Source organism: Mytilus trossulus, chromosome 4 (assembly GCF_036588685.1).
Source record: "Mytilus trossulus isolate FHL-02 chromosome 4, PNRI_Mtr1.1.1.hap1, whole genome shotgun sequence".
In the NCBI taxonomy this organism is placed as follows: Eukaryota; Metazoa; Mollusca; class Bivalvia; order Mytilida; family Mytilidae; genus Mytilus; species Mytilus trossulus.
Genome location: NC_086376.1, coordinates 22,722,587 through 22,744,301, shown reverse-complemented (window position 1 = coordinate 22,744,301; position 21,715 = coordinate 22,722,587). Strand labels below are relative to the sequence as shown.

At 32.0% G+C, this 21,715-nt stretch overlaps 1 protein-coding gene across 1 annotated transcript in view; it reads left to right on the top strand.

Moving 5' to 3' along the window:
• LOC134714896 (dmX-like protein 2) overlaps window positions 1-21,715 on the top strand; it is a 102,197-nt gene that overhangs the window by 25,881 nt on the left and 54,601 nt on the right. Inside the window, exons 12-27 of the mRNA XM_063576592.1 lie at window positions 2,032-2,216; window positions 2,922-3,152; window positions 4,701-4,858; window positions 6,074-6,186; window positions 6,552-7,356; window positions 7,756-7,905; window positions 8,330-8,561; window positions 9,725-9,867; window positions 10,612-11,002; window positions 11,479-11,619; window positions 12,135-13,736; window positions 14,648-14,826; window positions 15,295-15,414; window positions 15,637-15,734; window positions 17,405-17,570; window positions 19,833-21,045. Of these exons, the coding sequence (XP_063432662.1) occupies window positions 2,032-2,216; window positions 2,922-3,152; window positions 4,701-4,858; window positions 6,074-6,186; window positions 6,552-7,356; window positions 7,756-7,905; window positions 8,330-8,561; window positions 9,725-9,867; window positions 10,612-11,002; window positions 11,479-11,619; window positions 12,135-13,736; window positions 14,648-14,826; window positions 15,295-15,414; window positions 15,637-15,734; window positions 17,405-17,570; window positions 19,833-21,045 (5,927 nt within the window). The remainder of the gene's footprint in view (window positions 1-2,031; window positions 2,217-2,921; window positions 3,153-4,700; window positions 4,859-6,073; window positions 6,187-6,551; window positions 7,357-7,755; window positions 7,906-8,329; window positions 8,562-9,724; window positions 9,868-10,611; window positions 11,003-11,478; window positions 11,620-12,134; window positions 13,737-14,647; window positions 14,827-15,294; window positions 15,415-15,636; window positions 15,735-17,404; window positions 17,571-19,832; window positions 21,046-21,715) is intronic.

Here is a 21,715-nt window from a genome sequence, read left to right as displayed (position 1 = left end):
ACCTTGTATTAAATCCTACACTTACTTATTGCCATTATGTATCTATTAAGTACTATGGTGTTAGAAGCTAGACTATTTTTATTTTTACGATTGAAAGAAGTTTGAATATCATATTTTAAAGACATTTACTATGATCAATATCATCTTGTTTTATTTGAAAGGGAAAATATTCCATTTATCATGTTTATTATGAAACTTGCCAAAATTCATGGTAGTGCTTTTTGTTAACAGGCTGTTTTAATAATTGCAAGCCTTAGAAATACGTACAATTGTAATCAATGAACATTATGCTCAACATGTTGCTTTGGTACCTTGATTCCTTCCAAAATTCTACATTTCAGGCTGGGAATCTAATTGTAAACGTTTATTGACTTGAAAATATTCCTTTTTTTGAAAAAAGTAGTTGTGATATTTTTCACCTTTATTAGGTTTCTTCATATTTCATTGAAATTTTCCATTTAGCTGAACAGATCTTAATTTTTGTCTTTAAGTCTGACAGGCACTTTTCAATTACAAATCTGAAAATTTGAAAAGTTATTCATAGGCCTCAGATGCTATTTTCTTATCACTGACCACATCCTTTTCAATCTGAAAAGAGAATCCTTACACTACAATACTTTGTCTTTTAATGTAAAATGAGGCCAGTGAGACTTTGTTGTATTAATATCTAAAAACTGTGTGATTTAGCAGAATGTTTACTGTGGATTCATTAATATTCATTGGATTCTAATTTTTGTGGATTTCATCGATTGGTACAGGGGAACCAAGAATTTATATTTTCAACAAAATACAAATTTTCTAAAGAAATGTATACAGACTTTGACAAAACCACAAATTTAAATATCCACGAATATGCAAGTTTTCCTCAATCCAGGAAAATTTGCACCCGTGATCATTAATGTAATTTAAATTCTACCATTTGTTAAAAATGTTGAAACAAAGGTAATAATACAACAAACTTTGATTGTCTGTAGTACTGGTGAGGGTGCACTGCTTTTACCCATTCTATTACCATAGAATCTGCATATATCAGGATATCACAAGTTAGAATTAAGCAGTCAGTTCAGCTTGAAATAGTATTCTACAGCTGGGTATTGGTCAAATCTAAACATGCTGACAATAAAATCACTGCTTAATGCACAGTCTCAGTTTGGATATTGAACATAATTGTAAATAACTATGTAAATTTCATTTTCAGACAAATAAGTTAGTGTATATAGACATAATAAAGGTTTAGTGGAGGTCAAATTTAATGTCACCATCCTGTTTTTCATTTTCAGCTAGAAATATTATATAGTTACTATAATCAGAAAACATTAAAACTTGTGTCAAGTCAATAGATACCTATTTTATATAAGGATAGAAATTAACCTTATACAAGTGCAGGTATGCAAGTAAATGTGTAAGACTGTCATTGATTTTGGAATATTGAAATACGAAAGTTAAGATAAACTTTGATATGTTTGATAGGATTTTTAAAACAACTCAATTTTCAAACAATTTCAGATTTTTACATAGAGATTTTACATCCTGAAATAGGTCAACTGTTGTCTTGATATTCATTTTTATATGGTTGATTTCTGTCTGATGCAGCACATATATTGAAATGAAGAATTTTCTTTTCACAGGATATTTTTGAATTTGCTTTTCACAAAATATTTTTTAATTTAAAAAAGGGTAACCTTGGTATTCAAATTTAATATATTTTGAATAATCTTTGATGAATTAATCAAACAATATAATATCTAAAAGATAAACTGGTGTTAATCAGACAAGGGAGATAATCTGTTGCATACTATTATTCTACGTATTTCCATTTAAAAGTAAATGTAAGAATATCTTCTTCCTTCTTTTGGTTTACATCACCTTACTGGTAGTTTCATTCTTTTGATGGTTTACTTTTATAAATTGTTATTTGGATGGAGATTTGTCTCATTGGCACTCACACCACATCTTCCTATATGTTTTTTAAGGTTTCTCTGGACAAGATTGAAATGAATTAAACTAATGATAAAAATTATATGATTTCAGACATGCCATTCACAAGAGAAGGAAGCACCACAAGTTTGGACCAGAAACAGTAATGAGTGTACCACATTTAGACAGTATGGGTAGTTCTCAAAGTGTCCATGACTTTCATAAGTTTGCCATTCATCAGAATGGAGTGTGTCCTACTCTACATTTCCATTTGGCAGGAAGTATTAACCCAGAAACAGGTTAGCCTTACATGTACACACTCATCTAGATATTATAAGTTTTTTAAATTTCTTTGTACAAATTTTTGTGGATTGAGGAAGTTATGTATTTGGGAATATTTGGTTTTGTGGTTTGACCAAAGTCTACAAAACCAAATAAAGTAATTATTAAACTCATCAAAGATACCAGGAATGAAATTTTAATTTGCGCCAGACGCGTGTTTTGTCTACAAAAGACTCATCAGTGCCCCTAGAATCAAAAATACTTTTATATTCATGGTGTATGTTTATCCACAAAATTCACAATAATTTATATCCTTCATTGACAATTTGCAAAACCCATATATACTGGAAAGCAAGCTATAGAAGACCCCAAAATGACATTTAAAAACAATTTTTTGTTATGGAACATTAAGATATACCACTTTTGTCAGATGCCATGATAACTAAATATATTATTATTGTTTGTTTTTTTAGATATACCACTTTTACCAGTCGTCATGGAAACTTAATATATTATTATTGTTTTTTTTTTTTTTAGATATACCACTTTTACCAGTCATCATGGAAACTTAATATATTATTATTGTTGTTTTTTATTTTAGATATACCACTTTTACCAGTCGTTAGGAAACTAAATATATTATTATTGTTTTGTTTTTTAGATAAACCACTTTTACCAGTCGTCATGGAAACTAAATATATTATTATTGTTTTGTTTTTTAGATATACCACTTTTACCAGTTGTCAATACAGATGGTGATGTCCAACACAACTTTCAGCTTCACTGGTTGAACAATAAAGAGTTACAGTTTACAATGGAGGCTGAAACCATACTCCAAGAAATGCATAAAGGCACCATGTATGAGGGACAGATGGATAATCATGACTTTAACATTGGGTCAGATAGTGACCCTTATTCAGGTCATGACCCTGATGACCAGGTCGATATGGATGGTAAGTGTAAATGTTAGACATTCTGATTATAATATAAGTATAAATATAAGAAGATGTGTATAAATGCCTATGCAACAACTCTCCACCAAATACAAAATGATAGAGATGTTCACATATATAAGTCACTGTACAACCTTCAACAATGAGCACAACTCTTAGTCCCCTATAAAAGTCCAGAAATGACTGATAAGGCCTGATATATTTGTGTTTTAGATGCATATGGAAACTTCAAGGCTAAATATAATCAAATCAGATGAAAGACCTTTTTGACAAGCTTCTTTTACAGACTTGTATTCAAAGCATTGTCAAGGGTTATAATTTTCTTTTATTACAAATCAGAATTAAAGCAGACTTTACAGTTTGTTTTAATATCAACTTGATTTTAATAGTTTGGATATTGAAGGCTAAAAGGATTTGTTATTTCTTCATCTTCTAATTTAAAAGGGGTTAGGCTTTTCCTATCAGGGAAACTTCCTATGCTTACTTTAATACAGAAATACCAAAGGAAGACAAAACCCATTATAAATACATTAAAAATATGCATCTACATATACCATTTTTGTCAAGCCTGAGACAAAAGTTGCAGAAAGCTCAACATAGGGATAGTGATCTGACGGTGGCAGCAGCATTTGCTTACTTCTTAAAAGCTTTATATTTTAGAAGGTGGAAGACCTGGATGCTTCATACCTTGTATACGGATGCCTCATGTTATGAAGTTTCCGTCAGTCACATGTCCAATGTACTTGACATCATTTTCATGGTTCAGTGACTACTTGGAAAAAAAGTTAACATTTTTTGTAACGTTAAATTCTCTCTTACTAAAAGTAATAGGATAACTATATTTGGTGTGTGCGTACCTTGCAAGGTCCTCGTGCCTGTCAGACAGTTTCACTTGACCTTGACCTCATTTCATGGTTTAGTGGTTATAGTTTAGTTTTTGTTTTTTGGTCTGTTTTTCTTGTACTGTATGAAATAGGTCTACTATATTTGGTGTATGGAATGATTGTAAGGTGTTCATGTCTAGCTGGCAGGTGTCATCTGACCTTGACTTAATTTGTACGGTTCAGTGGTCAAAGTTATGTTTTTGAGTTGGTTTTTTTTTCTAATGCTAAAAGCAATAGGTCAGGTCAACTATATATTTGGTGAAAGGAAATATTTTATGATCTAAATGTCAGTTATTTGACTTTGACCTCATTTTCAAGGTTAATTGCCCAGTGTTAAGTTTTTGTGTGTTGTCTGTTTATCTTAAACTATAAGCAATAGGGCATATATATTTGTTGTATGTACGAAATTGTTAGCTGTACATGCCTGCCTGGCAGGGTTTATCTGATGTTGACCTCATTTTCATGGTTTACTGGTCAATGTTTAGTTTTCTTGATTAATGTTAAGTTAATGTGACAGTTGTAATAAAGCTTTATATTTAGGACTATCAACATAATATCAATGATTGATAAAGAAGGTGAGACATTTCAGTGTGTGCACAATTTTTATATTATACAAATGACAGTTGGGTAAAAGCATTTATTAGTCTTTCTTTCTTTAATATAGTTAATTCAAAAAAGAAAAAGAAAAAACATTCAAAAAAGAAACATAAATTGAGAAAGGAGGAATTAAAACTTGGAACTAATTCTGAGAGCACAGCCAGTATACACTCGACTGATGGCTCTGACGGAACAGGAAGTACCCCAACTTCACCTGAGGTATCAGTAAGTTTTATACTAAGCATGTAGGTAAGAGGTACTAACATGTTACTAAATATAGAAATAGGAAATACCCTTAAAAATGTCTAAGGTATCAGTAAGTTTTATACTATGGGTACTAACAACATGTAGTTAAATATAGATGTAGGAAAATTTGAATACCCGTAAATTTCCTAAGATATCAGCAAGTGTTAAGCATGCCAGTAACATGAGTAAGATATACATTTGTTCTAACAACATCATTTTTAAATGTGGAAACAGTAAGAACCCTATATCACACAACATGTTTCTAAATATAGAAACAGGCAGTACTTTTACTAAATCTTGCTAAAATATAGAAACAGGCAGTACTTTTACTAAATTGTTGCTAAAATATAGAAACAGGCAGTACTTTTACTAAATGTTGCTAAAATATAGAAACAGGCAGTACTTTTACTAAATGTTGCTAAAATATAGACACAGGCAGTACTCTTACTAAATTGTTGCTAAAATATAGAAACAGGCAGTACTATTACTAAATGTTGCAAAAATATAGAAACAGGCAGTACTTTTACTAAATTGTTGCTAAAATATAGAAACAGGCAGTACATTTACTAAATTGTTGCTAAAATATAGAAACAGGCAGTACTTTTACTAAATTGTTGCTAAAATATAGAAACAGGCAGTACTTTTACTAAATGTTGCTAAAATATAGAAACAGGCAGTACTTTTACTAAATGTTGCTAAAATATAGAAACAGGCAGTACTTTTACTAAATGTTGCTAAAATATAGAAACAGGCAGTACTTTTACTAAATGTTGCAAAAATATAGAAACAGGCAGTACTTTTACTAAATGTTGCAAAAATATAGAAACAGGCAGTACTTTTACTAAATGTTGCTAAAATATAGAAATAGGAAGTATCATAACAGCCATCAAGGTAGCAGTAAGTTTTATATTTAACATGGAGGTTTAAAAGGTACTAACATGGTGGTATTATATAGAAATTGAAAAAAAAATGCTTTAACTCTTTGATTCATTTGACAATAGTTATTCTTTATATGTTCTCACAACTCATTTTTCAGTTAGTTTTTAATGAATAGATTTTCTGAAAATTACAAACATTATAATAAATTGGGCAGAAAAAGGTGTGTTTGAATTTTAAAAAAGATGAACATTATAAACATGATAAATAAGTTATATAGATAAGATATATAAATACTTTTATTCATGTAAATTATAGGGTTCAGTGATAGATGCTTTAGACAGGAAGATAGAAGGACTACTGAGAGACTGGCACCAAAGTCCTGATATGTTATTTAGTATACATCCTATAGATGGTAGCTTTCTTGTATGGTTAGTATATAAATTCAATCAGGGGTTGCAGAGTGTTAGGGAAAGTTAAACCAGTTATAAGACGCCCCAATGTTATGATATTCTGTTTAGTATGCATTGATAATTTTCTGCAGTTTTGAATGATTTAACTTTGTTTTAAATTTCACTTGTACATTATTACTTGAAAAAAAATACAGGAGGGATGGTGATTTATAATGGCATATGGTAAACTTGTCGCTTGTTTTGGCTAGCATAAATGGGTCATGCTTTTACTTAATTTTGATTTTAGCAAAGAACTTTCAACTTTACCAAATTTTTGATAATGGGTGCCTGAGATTTTGTATAATAAACTCACCTAAATTGTGATCTTTGTTTCTATATTACAGGTTAGTGGATTGGTTGGATGAGTATAGTCCATATTGCTTTCGACAGGCCCAAGTCAGCTTTTCTTCTCGTTTGCCACATGCTTTCCCTGTAGCTGATGCTAGGACAATGGCGACTAACTTGATGTTATATTGTAACTATAGTAAAATGGATATCAAATCAGCAATGAGGCTGACAGAGAGTAGATTAAGTTCAGAGAAAATCCCATCACAACCTGCACCTGCCTCAGGAAAAAGCTCTCCTGGACAGAATGATAATATGCTGATTCCAAACGTTTTAATGATCTCAAAACATTTTAATGGAAGTCTAAACCAATGGCAAATAAGTTTTTCTGATACTTCAAAATTTTCCACAGTGGTTAGTGTGGCACATGCCTCTAGAGCTTGTGGCCATAGATTTAGGACTAATAATGCTGCATGCCACCCTGTATTACCATTACTGTTGACCACATCCCATCACAATGTTCCAATCAAAGATAGTAGGGAGAATTTAGAAACCACAGAAGAAGATGATAAGAAAGGGAACATTGAGTTTTGTAGTGAGTTAATATTATGGAGGGTTGATCCTGTTGGCCCATTATCAAAATCAGGTGGCATAGTTGAGCTAGCCAGGATTAATGCCCCAGATATTTCTGCTTTTATAGATGTGGCCTGGGTGCCAACACTGCTTCCAAGCTCTACATTAGGAACCTATAGTAACTCACCCAGTGCTTTGTTTGTAGCCTCTGATGGAGCTTCTTTAAAGATGTATCAAGCTGTGATAGATGCCAGAACCCTTCTCTTAGATCAACAATCAACAAAACGGGAGGTAAATTCTGTGTTTCATGATAACATCAGATGTAGTCTCAGGAAAATGTTTCAAGCAAGTACTTGTCTAAAATCTTCTGGAATGTATCGAAATCCTCATTGTATAGTGCCAAAACACTTTAGTGGTGATAATTTAAAAAATACTATAATTTTAGTTCAGATGTAGTTCTAGCTCATAACAATACACATTTGACTTCAAATGAACAATTTTGGCACTTTTTTGCACTTTCCATAATTACATCAAAAACAACAAACAAAACTCTGTATGAACATGATGAATGGAGACACATGCACAATTCAATAAATACGCTGTTTTATGGGTAAACTTGTACATGAATTTAGATTTTTAACAAAATGCATATTTACTCTAGGCATATATGCATAACTCTTTTTATTTCAGCCAGGGATGAGTTTTTCTAGTAATACCAGCTCAGGTTACAGTATAGAACCTCAGAGGGCCCCCGGGGAAATGTTTAACATCATAAGTCTTCAATCTTCAGCCAGACCAGGATGTATTATAGAACTAGAACCTCTAGCTGATGCAAAACAGGTAAGTCATAAAAGGTGTGGATGGACCCAGAAATCATATGGACCAAAACATTATCTCAAATTCACAGTATTGCTGTCCAGTATTTAATACAATGCAATGTTATTTTTTAGTTCCCACTGTCAAATCAAAGAAATCTTTAACATTTTCTGCTAACAAGCACTTTGGTTTTATTATGTGAGAAAATTCAATAGTGGTCCGAAAAACTAAGTCCATATGACAACAGTAAACTAACTTATCTTCACAGATACTTTATTTTGCATTTTACTCTTTCTTGTCCACTTTGAATGCAACGAGTTATATTAATTTTTTACCTAGTGAAATTTGCAAAAAAAAGAAACATTCGTGAAAATCTTTTATTTACATTATTTGACTAAACATATTGACTTAAATCTGGTATCTGTTTAAAATTGATTTATGCTTTCAGAACTGGCAGAAAACCCAACTTTTACATGTCTTTCAAGAGCAGTTATTGACAGGATCACCAAGTGGTTCAATTGGTAATTTGGAAGCTATTGTGGATCTCAGTAATTCTGGAAATTTCTCTGAGAACTTTTATTTGGTGGTTCTTCAAAAAGATGAAGTAAACCATGGATCAACACTTCATATGTGGAAAATAACCATTTCTTCTCAACTAGAAGCACAAAATTCTACAGAAGGTTGGTAGGAAACATATACAGTATTCATTTCTATTTAGTTAGACAGAAAGAGTGATATAGATGGTCGGTTTGAAATTTAAAATCCATAAATAAAACCATTATATAGTATGGCAATTTTGTGAAAATGGAAGGTATGCTTGGAAAAGTGGGTGCCTTATTTATGTAACTCCTCTTATGGAGTAAGAGTACACATATATTGAAGTTGGGCACCTGTTATATTGAATTGTTTTGTAAATTTAAATGGGATTTAAGTAATTTTAATCAAAATTTACAAAATATGATAACAACTAAGTGTTATGAAATTCTTCTACAGTTTTCAATTAAGGTCTTTGAACCTTCACAAATGATTGCACATACATTGAAGTTGTGCACCTGCTATCATGGCTGTTATGTTTGTCCCCAATTTAAAATGTAGTAATTTTTCAGCAAAAATATTCAAAAGGTGGTAACCATGGTAATAATTACCTTGTTCACTGAGTGTCTTAAATAGTATCACTGTCCTGTCAACACTCAGATTTTTATCTAGAACCCTTAATGTGGCAGGTTCTCTCCACTAAAATCTAAATGACTCATTTTAAAACTTATGTACATGGACTTTTTTTCTGAAGAAAATTCATTAATTTGTCCAAATTAAGAAGAAATTTACTTTTTCTGAATTGTTTCTTCCAGCCAACAAATCGCCAACATGTTTTATCTCATAATGATCTCAATGTGACCTTTCTTATACAAATCTGGTGATTGCAAATTACACAAGTGCAAAAGGAAAACCAAATTGTCTGAGAAAGTCAACACATGTAAACATTGCTCAAAATAATATATATCTTATTTTACATGTTCTACACATGTTTGTCTGAATATCCATGCTTCTTTGGTGATTGTTTACAAAGTTAACATCGGTAAACTTTGTCTTCAAAGCATGACCATTGATAAACTGCCATATTTTCATAACAACACTGACTGAGTGAAATATTTTTTTGACGATTATAAAAAATGGATGCATAAAAAATGAAAAAATCATGCACAGAAGACTTAGTTTATGATATATGCATGCGATGGTTCTAGAATTGGATTATCTTTATTTTTCAACAGTCACTTGTATCATATGACTTCAATATAATATGGCAATACTCTTTGCTAAATCATATCGTGTCTTTACTTAGCAGGTGGTGATCCCAAAAGGAGTTATGTACCAGATTATAGTTATGTGGATGATGATGGTTCTAATCCACCATCCAGAAGTTCCACTCCAGAACACTTTTCATCTAAGCCCATGGCTGTTGTCAAATTGTGTTTCTCAACAGCAAAGGTAAGAACCTCTTTAGTTTTCTATAGTTACTGTCCTTGGTGTGATAGTCTTAAAATGTGACAATTTTTTTAAAAATATTCTAATTATTCCATAACTGTAAACACAGACTTGTAATTTAAATTCATCAACTTTTTCCTGAAGTTGTTAAAAACTAGCAACCAGAAATTCAATCTTTTTGCATTTCAAAAATAATTGGTGTTGAGGTTAATTTAAGGCATAAGCCTTGAATTAAAAAAAATCAAAATATAACACAGCATGAAACATTACCAGGTTTGCAGTATGTTATGGAACTGTGAATTATATCTTCAGAAAATGCACCTTTCTCTTTCACTGATCAATTCACAGGGGTCTTTGCAATACATATATGGATGAATTCTGGACTGGAGTATATTTTGGATATTTCTAAAATTCAAAATGAAGATTCTGAAAGTGATTAAAAATAAAAAGTATAACACTGACATAAATGTAATTTAAAACTCTATAAATATATATTAAAGTGTTAAATAAAATTTAATTTTACATCATTCTGGATATTTTCTTTTCTAATGCATACATCAAAACATTGTGATTGGTTATAAACTACCAAAACAAAATATGCAACCAATAAAAGGATAGTAATTGTATTATCTTTTTTGAGTTAAACAATAAAATTATTCATCTATATATTTATATTCCTTTTAATTCTGAACCATCTAACTATTAAAGTGAATATTGGCAAAATTTTAGATTTCTGTTTATTTGTAGGTGTACACACAGAAGCTACCATTACCAGATGATGTGGATATTGTCTCTGCAGAAATAGCAGCAGGACACCTTAGTTCAGCTTCAATTTACCCAGCATGCTTAGCTCCATATCTCTTAGTAACAGCATGTTCAGATGGAACTCTTCGATTTTGGAGGTGTGATTTAACTACAATAGAGCCAGTATATTCTGGACAAAGTTTGTCTCATACCAGTCACAGTGAACTGAATATGAGTACTGTAAGCTTTGAATATACAATGGAAGAATTTTGCATTTCCAAGAAACCATCCATTTCTACCTTCACAAGGTCAGAGGTTACAGATATCAGCTATGATTGGTGTGAATGGAAAATGATGACCCAGGCTGATGACTCAAGTGCAGTATATATACCAGGTAATGTGTTGTTTTTTTATAAGTTTTTAAATTAATTGATAAAGCCCTAATTAAATGATACAATCTAATGTTTTTGGTGTTTTACAATTATCAAATTAAAGAGTTGCATTAGACAAGCTGTTAATAATATACAAAGCAAAGCTACATAACTGTATTGTTTAACAAATCTCCTGATCACACACTAAATGGCCATGGAATAAATCTATCTGTTGCCATGTTCTAAGATCTCTTTAGATTCCATGAGTATAAGAAGGTATGCAAGATGTTAGTTTTGTCTTCATAAGACTCACCAGTGGCACTCAAATCAAAACAGTTGAAAAGCCATGCCATACAGAGCATTAATAACACAAAATTCTGTAAGTTGTGTCAAATACGGCTAGGCAGTCTATACTTTGAACAGAAAACCATATGTGTTTTTATTTGACATGCATGTACAACTAACAGTATTTAATTTTAATTTTTTATATTTATATCAGGCAAACCAATAGCTGTAAGCTGTGCCTACAGTGGTAGATTGGCTATAGCCTACAGAATGGGAAGTGTCAAAACCAAGACTGATAAGTCCAAAGGAAAAATGGTCAACTTGTATGTGGCAATATATGAATGTGAATCCACAGGTAACATTTTCCTGCAGTTACATATTTGTTACAGAAGCATAGATGGCAAAAAAACTATGCCATCTATTACATGCATGTACTTTTCAAATGATAATTTTAATGTTGAAATTAATCCTTTTTAGAATATGTATTATTGAGATGTTTTCGAATACAAAAATCAAAGAAATAGAGGTTATTGAAATGAAAAGAGATAAAATCAAGATAATATATATGGTAAATACACATGATGATATTCAGAGAAAATCATCATCCTTTGACAGTAAAACTGACGATCATAGTCAATTGATATTGGAGTCATTTGCAGGGTTTGAATTCCCAATCTCAGCATTAACAGGCTAGTTATACATTATATAAACAACTTAGAACACTTGGCCACCGAGACCTCAAATAGGTATAGATGTATATGATACCATTTCTAAAAACTTCTGAATTGACAGAATTGAGAGAGCAAATTAAATTTGATTTGAAGAAGTGTCACTAGTTTTCAAATACAATCTAGATATTATATTTTGTAGGTGGATCAGAATGGCTTTTAGAAGATACAATAGAACTTAAAAACATTAATGTACCAGAAAATAACCCTGAAATAGATTTAGACTGTATCTATACTCCAAACAGTCCTCCTTCAACCACTCTTGAAATAACGGAAGAGGACAAGAACAAAGGGATGTCCCCGTCTGCTTCACTTGTTAACATGAATCGTTTAACACATGTCCCTAGCATGAGTACTATATTTAGTGTTAAAAAAACATTATCAGCACAATGTGATAACCATGGTATCCTACAACAGAAACAACTTGTACAGTTAGACTGGGTCTCAACTGAAGATGGGTCACATATACTAACAGTGGGGGTGGGGTCTAAAATTCTCATGTATGGACAAGTGTCAAATGATATAGTTCAATCATGTCAGAAAGCTAAACAAAGAGAAAAGAAACAAGAGGGTGGAGTAAAATCTAGTCACGGATTCATGGATGCCTCTTATCGACGTCAGAACTTTGTAAAATCCAAGTCTATAATGATTACTAATATACACGAAGATATTCAATGGATGAAGTTACGATCAATAGAACTAACAACAGCAGATGGATTACCTCCCCTGCCTATGCATTTATCCTGGGTAAGAGGAGGAATTCTGGTTGTGGGCATGGACAATGAAATGCATGTGTATTCCCAATGGAGGAATTCGGCTAAGAATACGGATGTGAGTGAAGCTGATTTTGATAAGAGGACACTTGATGATGCTAGTTTGACCGTCTATAGTCTAAATAGTCTACAATCTTCAAAATCAGTTGCTAAGCTGAAGCCATCTTATTCCATGCCAAGTTTTAAACATCTTAACAATCTGTCTCGTAAAAGTTCTGATGCAAACCTATCCAAATTTAATTTGAGTAAATCTAAAAGTGAAAGTACTACTAGCCTCTCTGTGATACAAGAATTTGGTTTATTTGAAGCATATCGTATTGCTAATCCTGTTTTACCACAATACCATCCTAAATTACTCATGGAACTATTGAATTCTGGGAAGACAAGACGAGTAAAGGCTATTCTGTCTCATTTAGTGCGGTGTATTTCTGGAGGTGATTGTTACCTTGATTCGGAAGAGCAGGATGAGAACCGTTTAACCAAACCAAGGACAGTTTCTGTCAGTGGTGGCAGTCCTGTTGAGGTACCAGTCATTCAGGAAGAGACACAGTTAGACTACAAAGAGATCTCCTCTATCCCAGCTCTTCCTATGTATGCATTGCTCGCTGCTGATGAAGATAACACTGTGGCCCAAGCTGAGATGATTAATGCCCCTTCCACAAATGTACCCAACCAAGATTATACCAATTTGTTTGACACAAATATAAATGATGAAGAACTTAATGTTGATGTTTTCTCAACCAGTCCAGAAAACACTGCCACTAGAAAAAGAATTCCATCATCTTCACAAGGGTACCAGAAACCAACATACTTTGGTGCAGGTCACTCACGTTTATTAACCCAACACTTAACCCATACCCAGTTACCCGGTCTGACAAGTCTGGACCAGATGTACCTGTTAGCTCTGGCTGATACAGTAGCTCATACTAAAACAGACTTTGCTGACAGATTTGAGGCTGAAAGTAAATCAGGTAATAACAAATTTCAGTGTTTATGGAAAACTAGATTAATAGAATTAAATCGAAATACTAATTAATGCAAAAATATTTTCCAAATTACTTGTTTGTTTTCATGTTTGCCCTTCTCAGAATGTGTTCTTCATACTCAAATTTCTTTAAATTCTTTCTGCCTTTAACTCAGAAAACTTATCAAGCCTTACATTGTCCAATTGCATGATTTGATTATGTTTTCTTTTATAGTTGGTATGTTTTTCATTCACACATCATTTCGAAAAAAGTTTGTCATACATACTTCAAATTCACATCCTTTTCTCTAAATCCCAATATTTTTCTTCTCATTGATGAAATCAATATATTAAAAAAAAAAAAGTATTTGCATCAACATTCAAAAATAATTCTCTTTAGACTTACTCTATTAAAAAAAATGTATTGCTTCTTATGGTTGTAATACGGACTGTGCCTAAAAAATGTTTACTACATTCTAGAATATTTAATATAACACTCACTCCAGTAATAAAAACATTTCATCACACATAGTTGGTCCTAAATTTAAAGAAAATATGATTGAAATGTTGCATACTGCTTTTTTTTCCTGAAATTTATATTTACTTTACTCATTTCACATGTTAACTTTTAATATACAGAAAAGTTTTTATTTTTTTTAAGGTACAATAAAAGGATACTATTTTATGAATATCATTGCAGCCTTAATTCAGAAATTGTGCTTATTTGAAATAAATGTTTATGAAATTTTAAATAGCTATAATGTTTGATCTAACCCACAGTGTGTTGTCAAGGACTAATAATAAACTGCTGCACAAATGATTAAATTTGGAATAGGACGGAAAATCAAGATTTCTTGAAGAGGTGATTTCACAGGTCAAGCATGTAAGAAATGACATGTTTAATAATTTTTTTTGTAGATCAACAGGCAGCAGGAACAGCAGAGAGTATAGATGATTGTGGCTTGAGATTTCTTCTGGCTATCAGACATCATATCTACCTGATTAGAACTCTACCACCAGTACAGAGAGCCATGCTACGTCAGCAGGGACTTAGATCAGCTAGTCTGGTCTGGGCATACCATTCAGAATCAACAGAGGTATCACTCAATAGCATATTCGTTACCCTTCCACAATTTATCACAGAAAAATATTTCCTGATATACTTTTTAGAATGATCTTCCTCTTCAGAATTTGCATGCAATGCACATTTTTTGTCTTGAATATCTCTGCAAAAAAGAATCATTAAGACACACCTTTGAACTTGAATACCTCAAGGAATTTTTTTTTAATAAAGATGAAAGTTGACTTCAATTTGTGTTAATATTATAATAATTCAATCAAGCAAGGAGACCACACAATGATCAAGTGAAGATCATCTCTACACATGCACACACCTTAAAAAATAACAAAAAAAATAGCCAGTATTATGTATATTGACTTTATATTTTGAAATCTTTTGAATTTGAGTGTATTTATAATTTTCTTTTTTTTATATGTTGACGGAACTGTAAGACATTGTTCCTGCTATTGAAAACTGTTAAATTGTAATCTTTATATTTACGTAGGAGTTATTGTCATATATACCTAGCATGCAGAAAGGGGAGCCAGTATGGGCTGAACTGAAGGAATTTGGAGCTGGTTGGTGGATAAATAATATTAACATTTTAAAAAGAACAATGGAAAAGGTAGGAAACTATTTGATTGTTTATATAGCTTTTATTTTTTTTATGATATGTTATCCTTAGATATTCAAGTTACAGTAAATATATGATGGGTATTTGAAATTACCATATATATACCTATCAAAATTGCATAAGTAATGCATGGCATATGAATCTGTTATAGAAATATTAATTAAATGTAGACCAATGCATAATTTCCTACATAGTTTATATTCCATCTTTCAGGTAGCCAAAGCAGCATTCCAAGCCAACAAGGATCCAATGGATGCAGCAATATACTATCTAGCCATGAAGAAAAAAAGTGTCCTCTGGGGCTTATATAGGTATCTAACTTTATGCTTTAAAATAAAGGAAAATAGTACTGTGTGCTTTATAAAGCTAAATCCTTAGGCTATGAAGAATGAATTATGACACTTCACCACCAAAATATAATGGCATTTGAATTTGTAACTGCAAATTAGTTTGCATATATAGAGGGTTTTTAAAGGGGCCATGAACACGGAAATACATGAAATAAAAATCAAATAAACTTTGCACGGAAATTAAAAATCATAAAAAACGAAGCAAGAGAAATAAAATTGTAAATATTAATTGAAAATTCTATGTACCACTTTGAGTACTTCAGTAAATAATTTCTGTATAATAATTTTCCTGATGAAGCCTGCTTTGCAGGGAAAACATGTAGACCATAGCAAATAAAATTGCAGACCATTTGAAGTGTTGTTGTCAATTTTGAGTATTAGATTAATGGAAAAAGTAAAATAATTTATTAATCAGCCATTCTTGGAGATCATCTAGTCATTATATAATGGACATGATGACCCTGCAGTCACATTTTAGTGCCCACTATACACAGGTGAATTTCACTCACATCAATTTCACATGAATTTAAGTTCATGTGAATCTCAGGTGAATTTTATTATTCACATCAATTTCACCTCAAACCAGCTTGTATGGAAACTCATGTGAAATCAGTATTTGTGAGTTTCTGGTGAATCTCAGGTGAAACTCATGTGAATTTGACATGCAAATCACTTTAAAAAAAAATCATGTGAAATTCACATCAATTTATAAAAATAGAAAATAAAAAATCTAAATTTTCAAATTTGACAAAATCATGAAAAATATCCAAAAAATTCTAGTAAATTTCACATCAGATTCATGTGAATCTCAATTCACGCCATATTCACATGAACATTTTCACCTGAGTTTCATTTATAAGCAAGATGGAGGTGAAACTCACGTAATTTTTTTCATGTGAATTTCATGTGAAATTCATGTGAGCAAATTTTGCCTGTTTTGTTGCAACTAATTTGAAAGAAAAATATTATTCATAATAATTAATTTGAAGCAATTTTTAATATTCTGGGAACACATAATTTAAAACAATCTCTGGACTGACTTTGAATTTAGTCCAGGTTTACTTTTTAATGAAATGGGAGACAATCAAGAGAAATTAAGAGTTCTAACATGTAACATGGAAAATAAATAAAGAGAACACGAGGCACGCATGTCGAACCAAACACGATAAAAACCAGAAATGAAACGTCAATCACAAAAACACGTGAAATAAAAAGGCTGAAAACGTTGCACACGAAAATAACCCTTTACCACCCTCTGTATTCTGTTAATGCATATATTTGTTTTTATTTCAACGGGTGTTTTCTGCCTCTTGGACATGTTATTAATTGCACAATCACACACTTTCCTCATAAAGTACAATTGATATGAACTGGACAGTTAACTTTCACTATGTATCAAATTTCAAATATCAATCAGTATTCCTGTTATGCAAAAGCTTTAAAATATCTACTATGGAGAAAAAAATCTTTAACCTTGAAAATTGAAGTAAAGTGTAGATATTTAGATTAATTTGTGGTTTTCTGACAACCACAAGAACCAATAATATAATATTATTTGCATTACAGAAATATCATATTTCCGTAATGCAAATGAAAATGAATAAAGAGTTTAACCTTTTATAATATTTTAGGTCACTGAGTAACAAGAAGATGGTAGATTTCTTCAAACAAGACTTTGATCAGGATAGATGGAGAAAAGCAGCTTTAAAAAATGCATTTGACTTGCTTGGAAAACAAAGATTTAGCCATGCTGCAGCATTCTTCTTGTTAGCGGGTTCTCTTAATGATGCTATCGAGGTCAGTTTCATAACCTGTATAGAAGTAGCTTTTCTTTTGAGTAGCAGGTGCCCTTTAATGAAGCTGTGAGAAAAGTTGTTTACTTTTCTTTGAGTTTATTTCCTGCAATTTTTTGCTTTATACCATATTAATCATGTGCCCTTTATTATGTTTTGTATTGATTGATGAATTTGTAATGATAATATGTAAATAAAATAAGGATCTGTTTTGTTCTAAATTGACCTGCTGAAAGTCATGAAAAAGAGCAATACCGTAAGTAATCTGTTTGACCCCTCTTTAGGTGACTTTTGCCTCTAATCATAACCTAATAAACTCAGTTATAAAAGTCACAAATATCAATTTTGTATTATTCAATTTGGTCTGTTTAAAAATCAATAAATAAGTAAGTAAGTAAGTAAGTAAGTATATCATTTATTACAGTGACATGTGTAGCAAAGATAATATTACATAATAAGAATACATGGTTAAATAAATTTACACCCTATAAGTCACTTTAAACCTTATGTTCAAATTTTCAATCAAATGTGAATGCACCAGTTTATCCCTCGAAATTGCCTTTTGCATTCATTATTTAGGTAACTGTTTCATAGCTTGTATCGTTTAGAAATGAAGGCAAATTAATGGTAAAAAATCTATTTATGAAATTTAACAACGAAACGGAAAGTACATGTGATACTTTTATTTTAATGTATATTTTTTCATTAACTTAACTAGACATGCTGGTTATGATCAAAAATAATCTTTTAATGAAATTTAAGAGCATGTTTTTACAAAACTTACCCAGAATATTTTGAGCTCACCTGGCCCGAAGGGCCAAGTGAGCTTTTCTCATCACTTGACGTCCGGCGTCCGGCGTCGTCCGGCGTCGTCCGGCGTTAACTTTTACAAAAATCTTCTCCTCTGAAACTACTAGGCCAAATTTAACCAAACTTGGCCACAATCATCATTGGGGTATCTAGTTTAAAAATTGTGTCCGGTGACCCCGCCAACTAACCAAGATGGCCGCCATGGCTATAAATAGAACATAGGGGTAAAATGCAGTTTTTGGCTTATAACTCAAAAACCAAAGCATTTAGGGCAAATCTGACATGGGGTAATATTGTTAATCAGGTAAAGATCTATCTGCCCTGAAATTTTCAGATGAATCTGACATTCCGTTGTTAGGTTGCTGCCCCTGAATTGGTAATTTTAAGGAAATTTTGTTGTTTTTGGTTATTATCTTGAATATTATTTTAGATAGAGATAAACTGTAAAAAGCAATAATGTTCAGCAAAGTAAGATCTACAAATAAGTCAACATGACCAAAATGATCAGTTGACCACTTTAGGAGTTATTGCCCTTTATAGTCAATTTTTAACCATTTTTCGTAAATCTTAGTAATCTTTTAGAAAAATCTTCTCCTCTGAAACTGCTGGGCCAAATTATTTGAAACTTTTCAGATGAATTGGACAACCTGTTTTTGGGTTGCGGCTCCTGAATTGGTAATTTTAAGGAAATTTTGCTGTTTTTGGTTATTATATTGAATATTATTATAGATATAGGTAAACTGTAAACAGCAATAATGTTCAGCAAGGTCAGATTTACAAATAAGTCAACATGACCAAAATGGTCAGTTGACCTCTTTAGGAGTTATTGCCCTTTAAAGTCAATTTTTAACCATTTTTCGTAAATTTTATATATCTTTTACTAAAATCTTCTTCTCTGAAACTGCTGTGCCAAATTGATCCAAACTTGGCCGCAATCATCTTTGGGGTTTCTTGTTTAAAAAATGTGTCCGGTGACCTGGCCATCAAACCAAGATGGCCGCCACGGCTAAAAATAGAACATAGGGGTAAAATGCTGTTTTGGCTTATAACTCAAAAACCAAATAATTTAGAGAAAATCTGACATGAAGTAAAATTGTTAATCAGGTCAAGATCTATCTGCCCTGAAATTTTCAGATGAATTGGACAACCTGTTTTTGGGTTGCGGCCCCTGAATTGGTAATTTTAAGGAAATTTTGCTGTTTTTGGTTATTATATTGAATATTATTATAGATATAGGTAAACTGTAAACAGTAATAATGTTCAGCAAAGTAAGATCTACAAATAAGTCAACTTGAACGAAATGGTCAATTGACCCCTGTAGGAGTTATTGACCTTTGTAGTCAATTTTCAATCTGCTTCCTTTGTTTAATATTCACATAGACCAAGGTGAGCGACACAGGCTCTTTAGAGCCTCTAGTTATAAATGTTATATGTAAATATATGCTTTTCTACTTAGGTATGTGTGAACAACCTGAATGACATCCAGTTAGCATTAGTAATATGTCGATTGAATGGTGGAGAGGATATGTTACCAGACAGTGTTAAAGAAATTCTCTACACTCAGATTCTTGGTTGTGATAAAAATGGTCATAATTATGACATTGATAGAATGTTTATTGATCCGTTCCTTAGGAGTATGTCATTATGGTCTATGAAAGATTTCAGAGGCTCACTAAACACTTTATTACAAGATGCAAGAAAACCAAGTAAAATTCTCCGTAATACTGATACAGATAGTGTTAATTCTCTTCCAAGTGTGTTTAATTTCTACAATTATTTACGAACTCATCCATTACTTGTTAGACAGAGAATGGCCAATGCTGGAACTGAGATGAGAAAAAAAAGCGTTATTCCTGGATTTACTCGACAACAGACTGTTGTCCTTGACGACAGTTCTTTAGTTGTTGATAAAGTAACTCCATTAGAAAGACGCTTGTTTTTCACAACTGCTCATACTCATTATAAAAACGGCTGTCCATTGCTAGCTTTAGAAGTCTTATCAAAACTACCTCCAGTTATAGAGAATGCATCCTCAAAAACCTTGAGGGATTTTGTTCCTGTCTCCTCTTCTGCTGCCATAGAAACAGGAACAATAGACCCTTTTAATCAAGAGAGTGAACAAACTAATAAATCAGACAGTCTTAATTGGGGTCAGCCTGTTACCAATGGTTACAAAGACACTAAGAGTAGTGTAGACTGGAGTACACCAATAAGTAAAAAGGTTGATAGTTCTGATACTATCGACTGGGGTGCACCTTCTCTCAAGTTTGACTTGGAGGAACCGAAATTTGATCTGAGTTTTAGTTCTGAGGAATCTGATACAGAGTCAGATTTAAAAGAACAGAATGGTGAGGAGGACAAAGTAATAAATGAAGTTCCATCTGTTGTGGTAGAGGAGCAGAAGGATTCTAAGGAGCAAGGGTCCAAAGGTCATCAAAAGATTGATATTTTTGCTCAACAGTATGCTTTTATTGCATGTCTTAAAGTACTGATGGAAGAAATGCAGACTTTAGCAACTGGTTTTGAAGTGGATGGTGGACAGTTAAGATTTCAGTTGTACATCTGGCTTGAAAAAGAAGTGGAAGTTCTTCAATTTCTTAGTAACTATGGCAACAAAGATCATACAGCTGCTGACATTGTATCACCTGTAACATCAAAACCACCAGAAAGTAAGTATGCATAATATGATTTATTATTAGCCAGTATGAGCTGTTGCGATTTTCTAGAGCTGTCTTTTATCACATTCTTCCTTTAAAATTTTACCAGAGTAGACCTTACCAATAAGTAGGTCAGTGAAATATAGAACAAAAGTTATGTTATGTTTCCATGTTCATTCAGTAATCAATAGTATAAGGTGTGTTCTTTGTTTTCTTCCTATTTGCTGTGACTGGTTTATTTGTGTTATACCTACAGGGTAAACATGTTTATCGGAAAAAAACATTTTATTCTCACTAAATATGTGTCCAATCTCTATAAAGGAGGTTTATTAATGTTAGGCAATATAGGAAAGGTGTACTGACATAAGTAGTCTCTAAACACATTAGCTCCATGGAGCTTTCGTAAGTAGAAGCCATATTAACTATGTGTATCAGTGAGAAAAATGTAAAAGCATAAAAATATAGTAAATATACCAATGCACATATAGTTAACAGCGCCTGGTGATGTTTTATAGCCTCAATATAGGAAAGTTGTACTGACATAAGTAGTCTCTAAACACATTATCTCCAGCTTTTGTTAGTAGAAACCATATTAACTATGTGTATCATAAGGCTATAAAACATCACCAGGCGCTGTTAATTATGTGTATTGGTATATACACTATATTTTTATGAGGTTTAT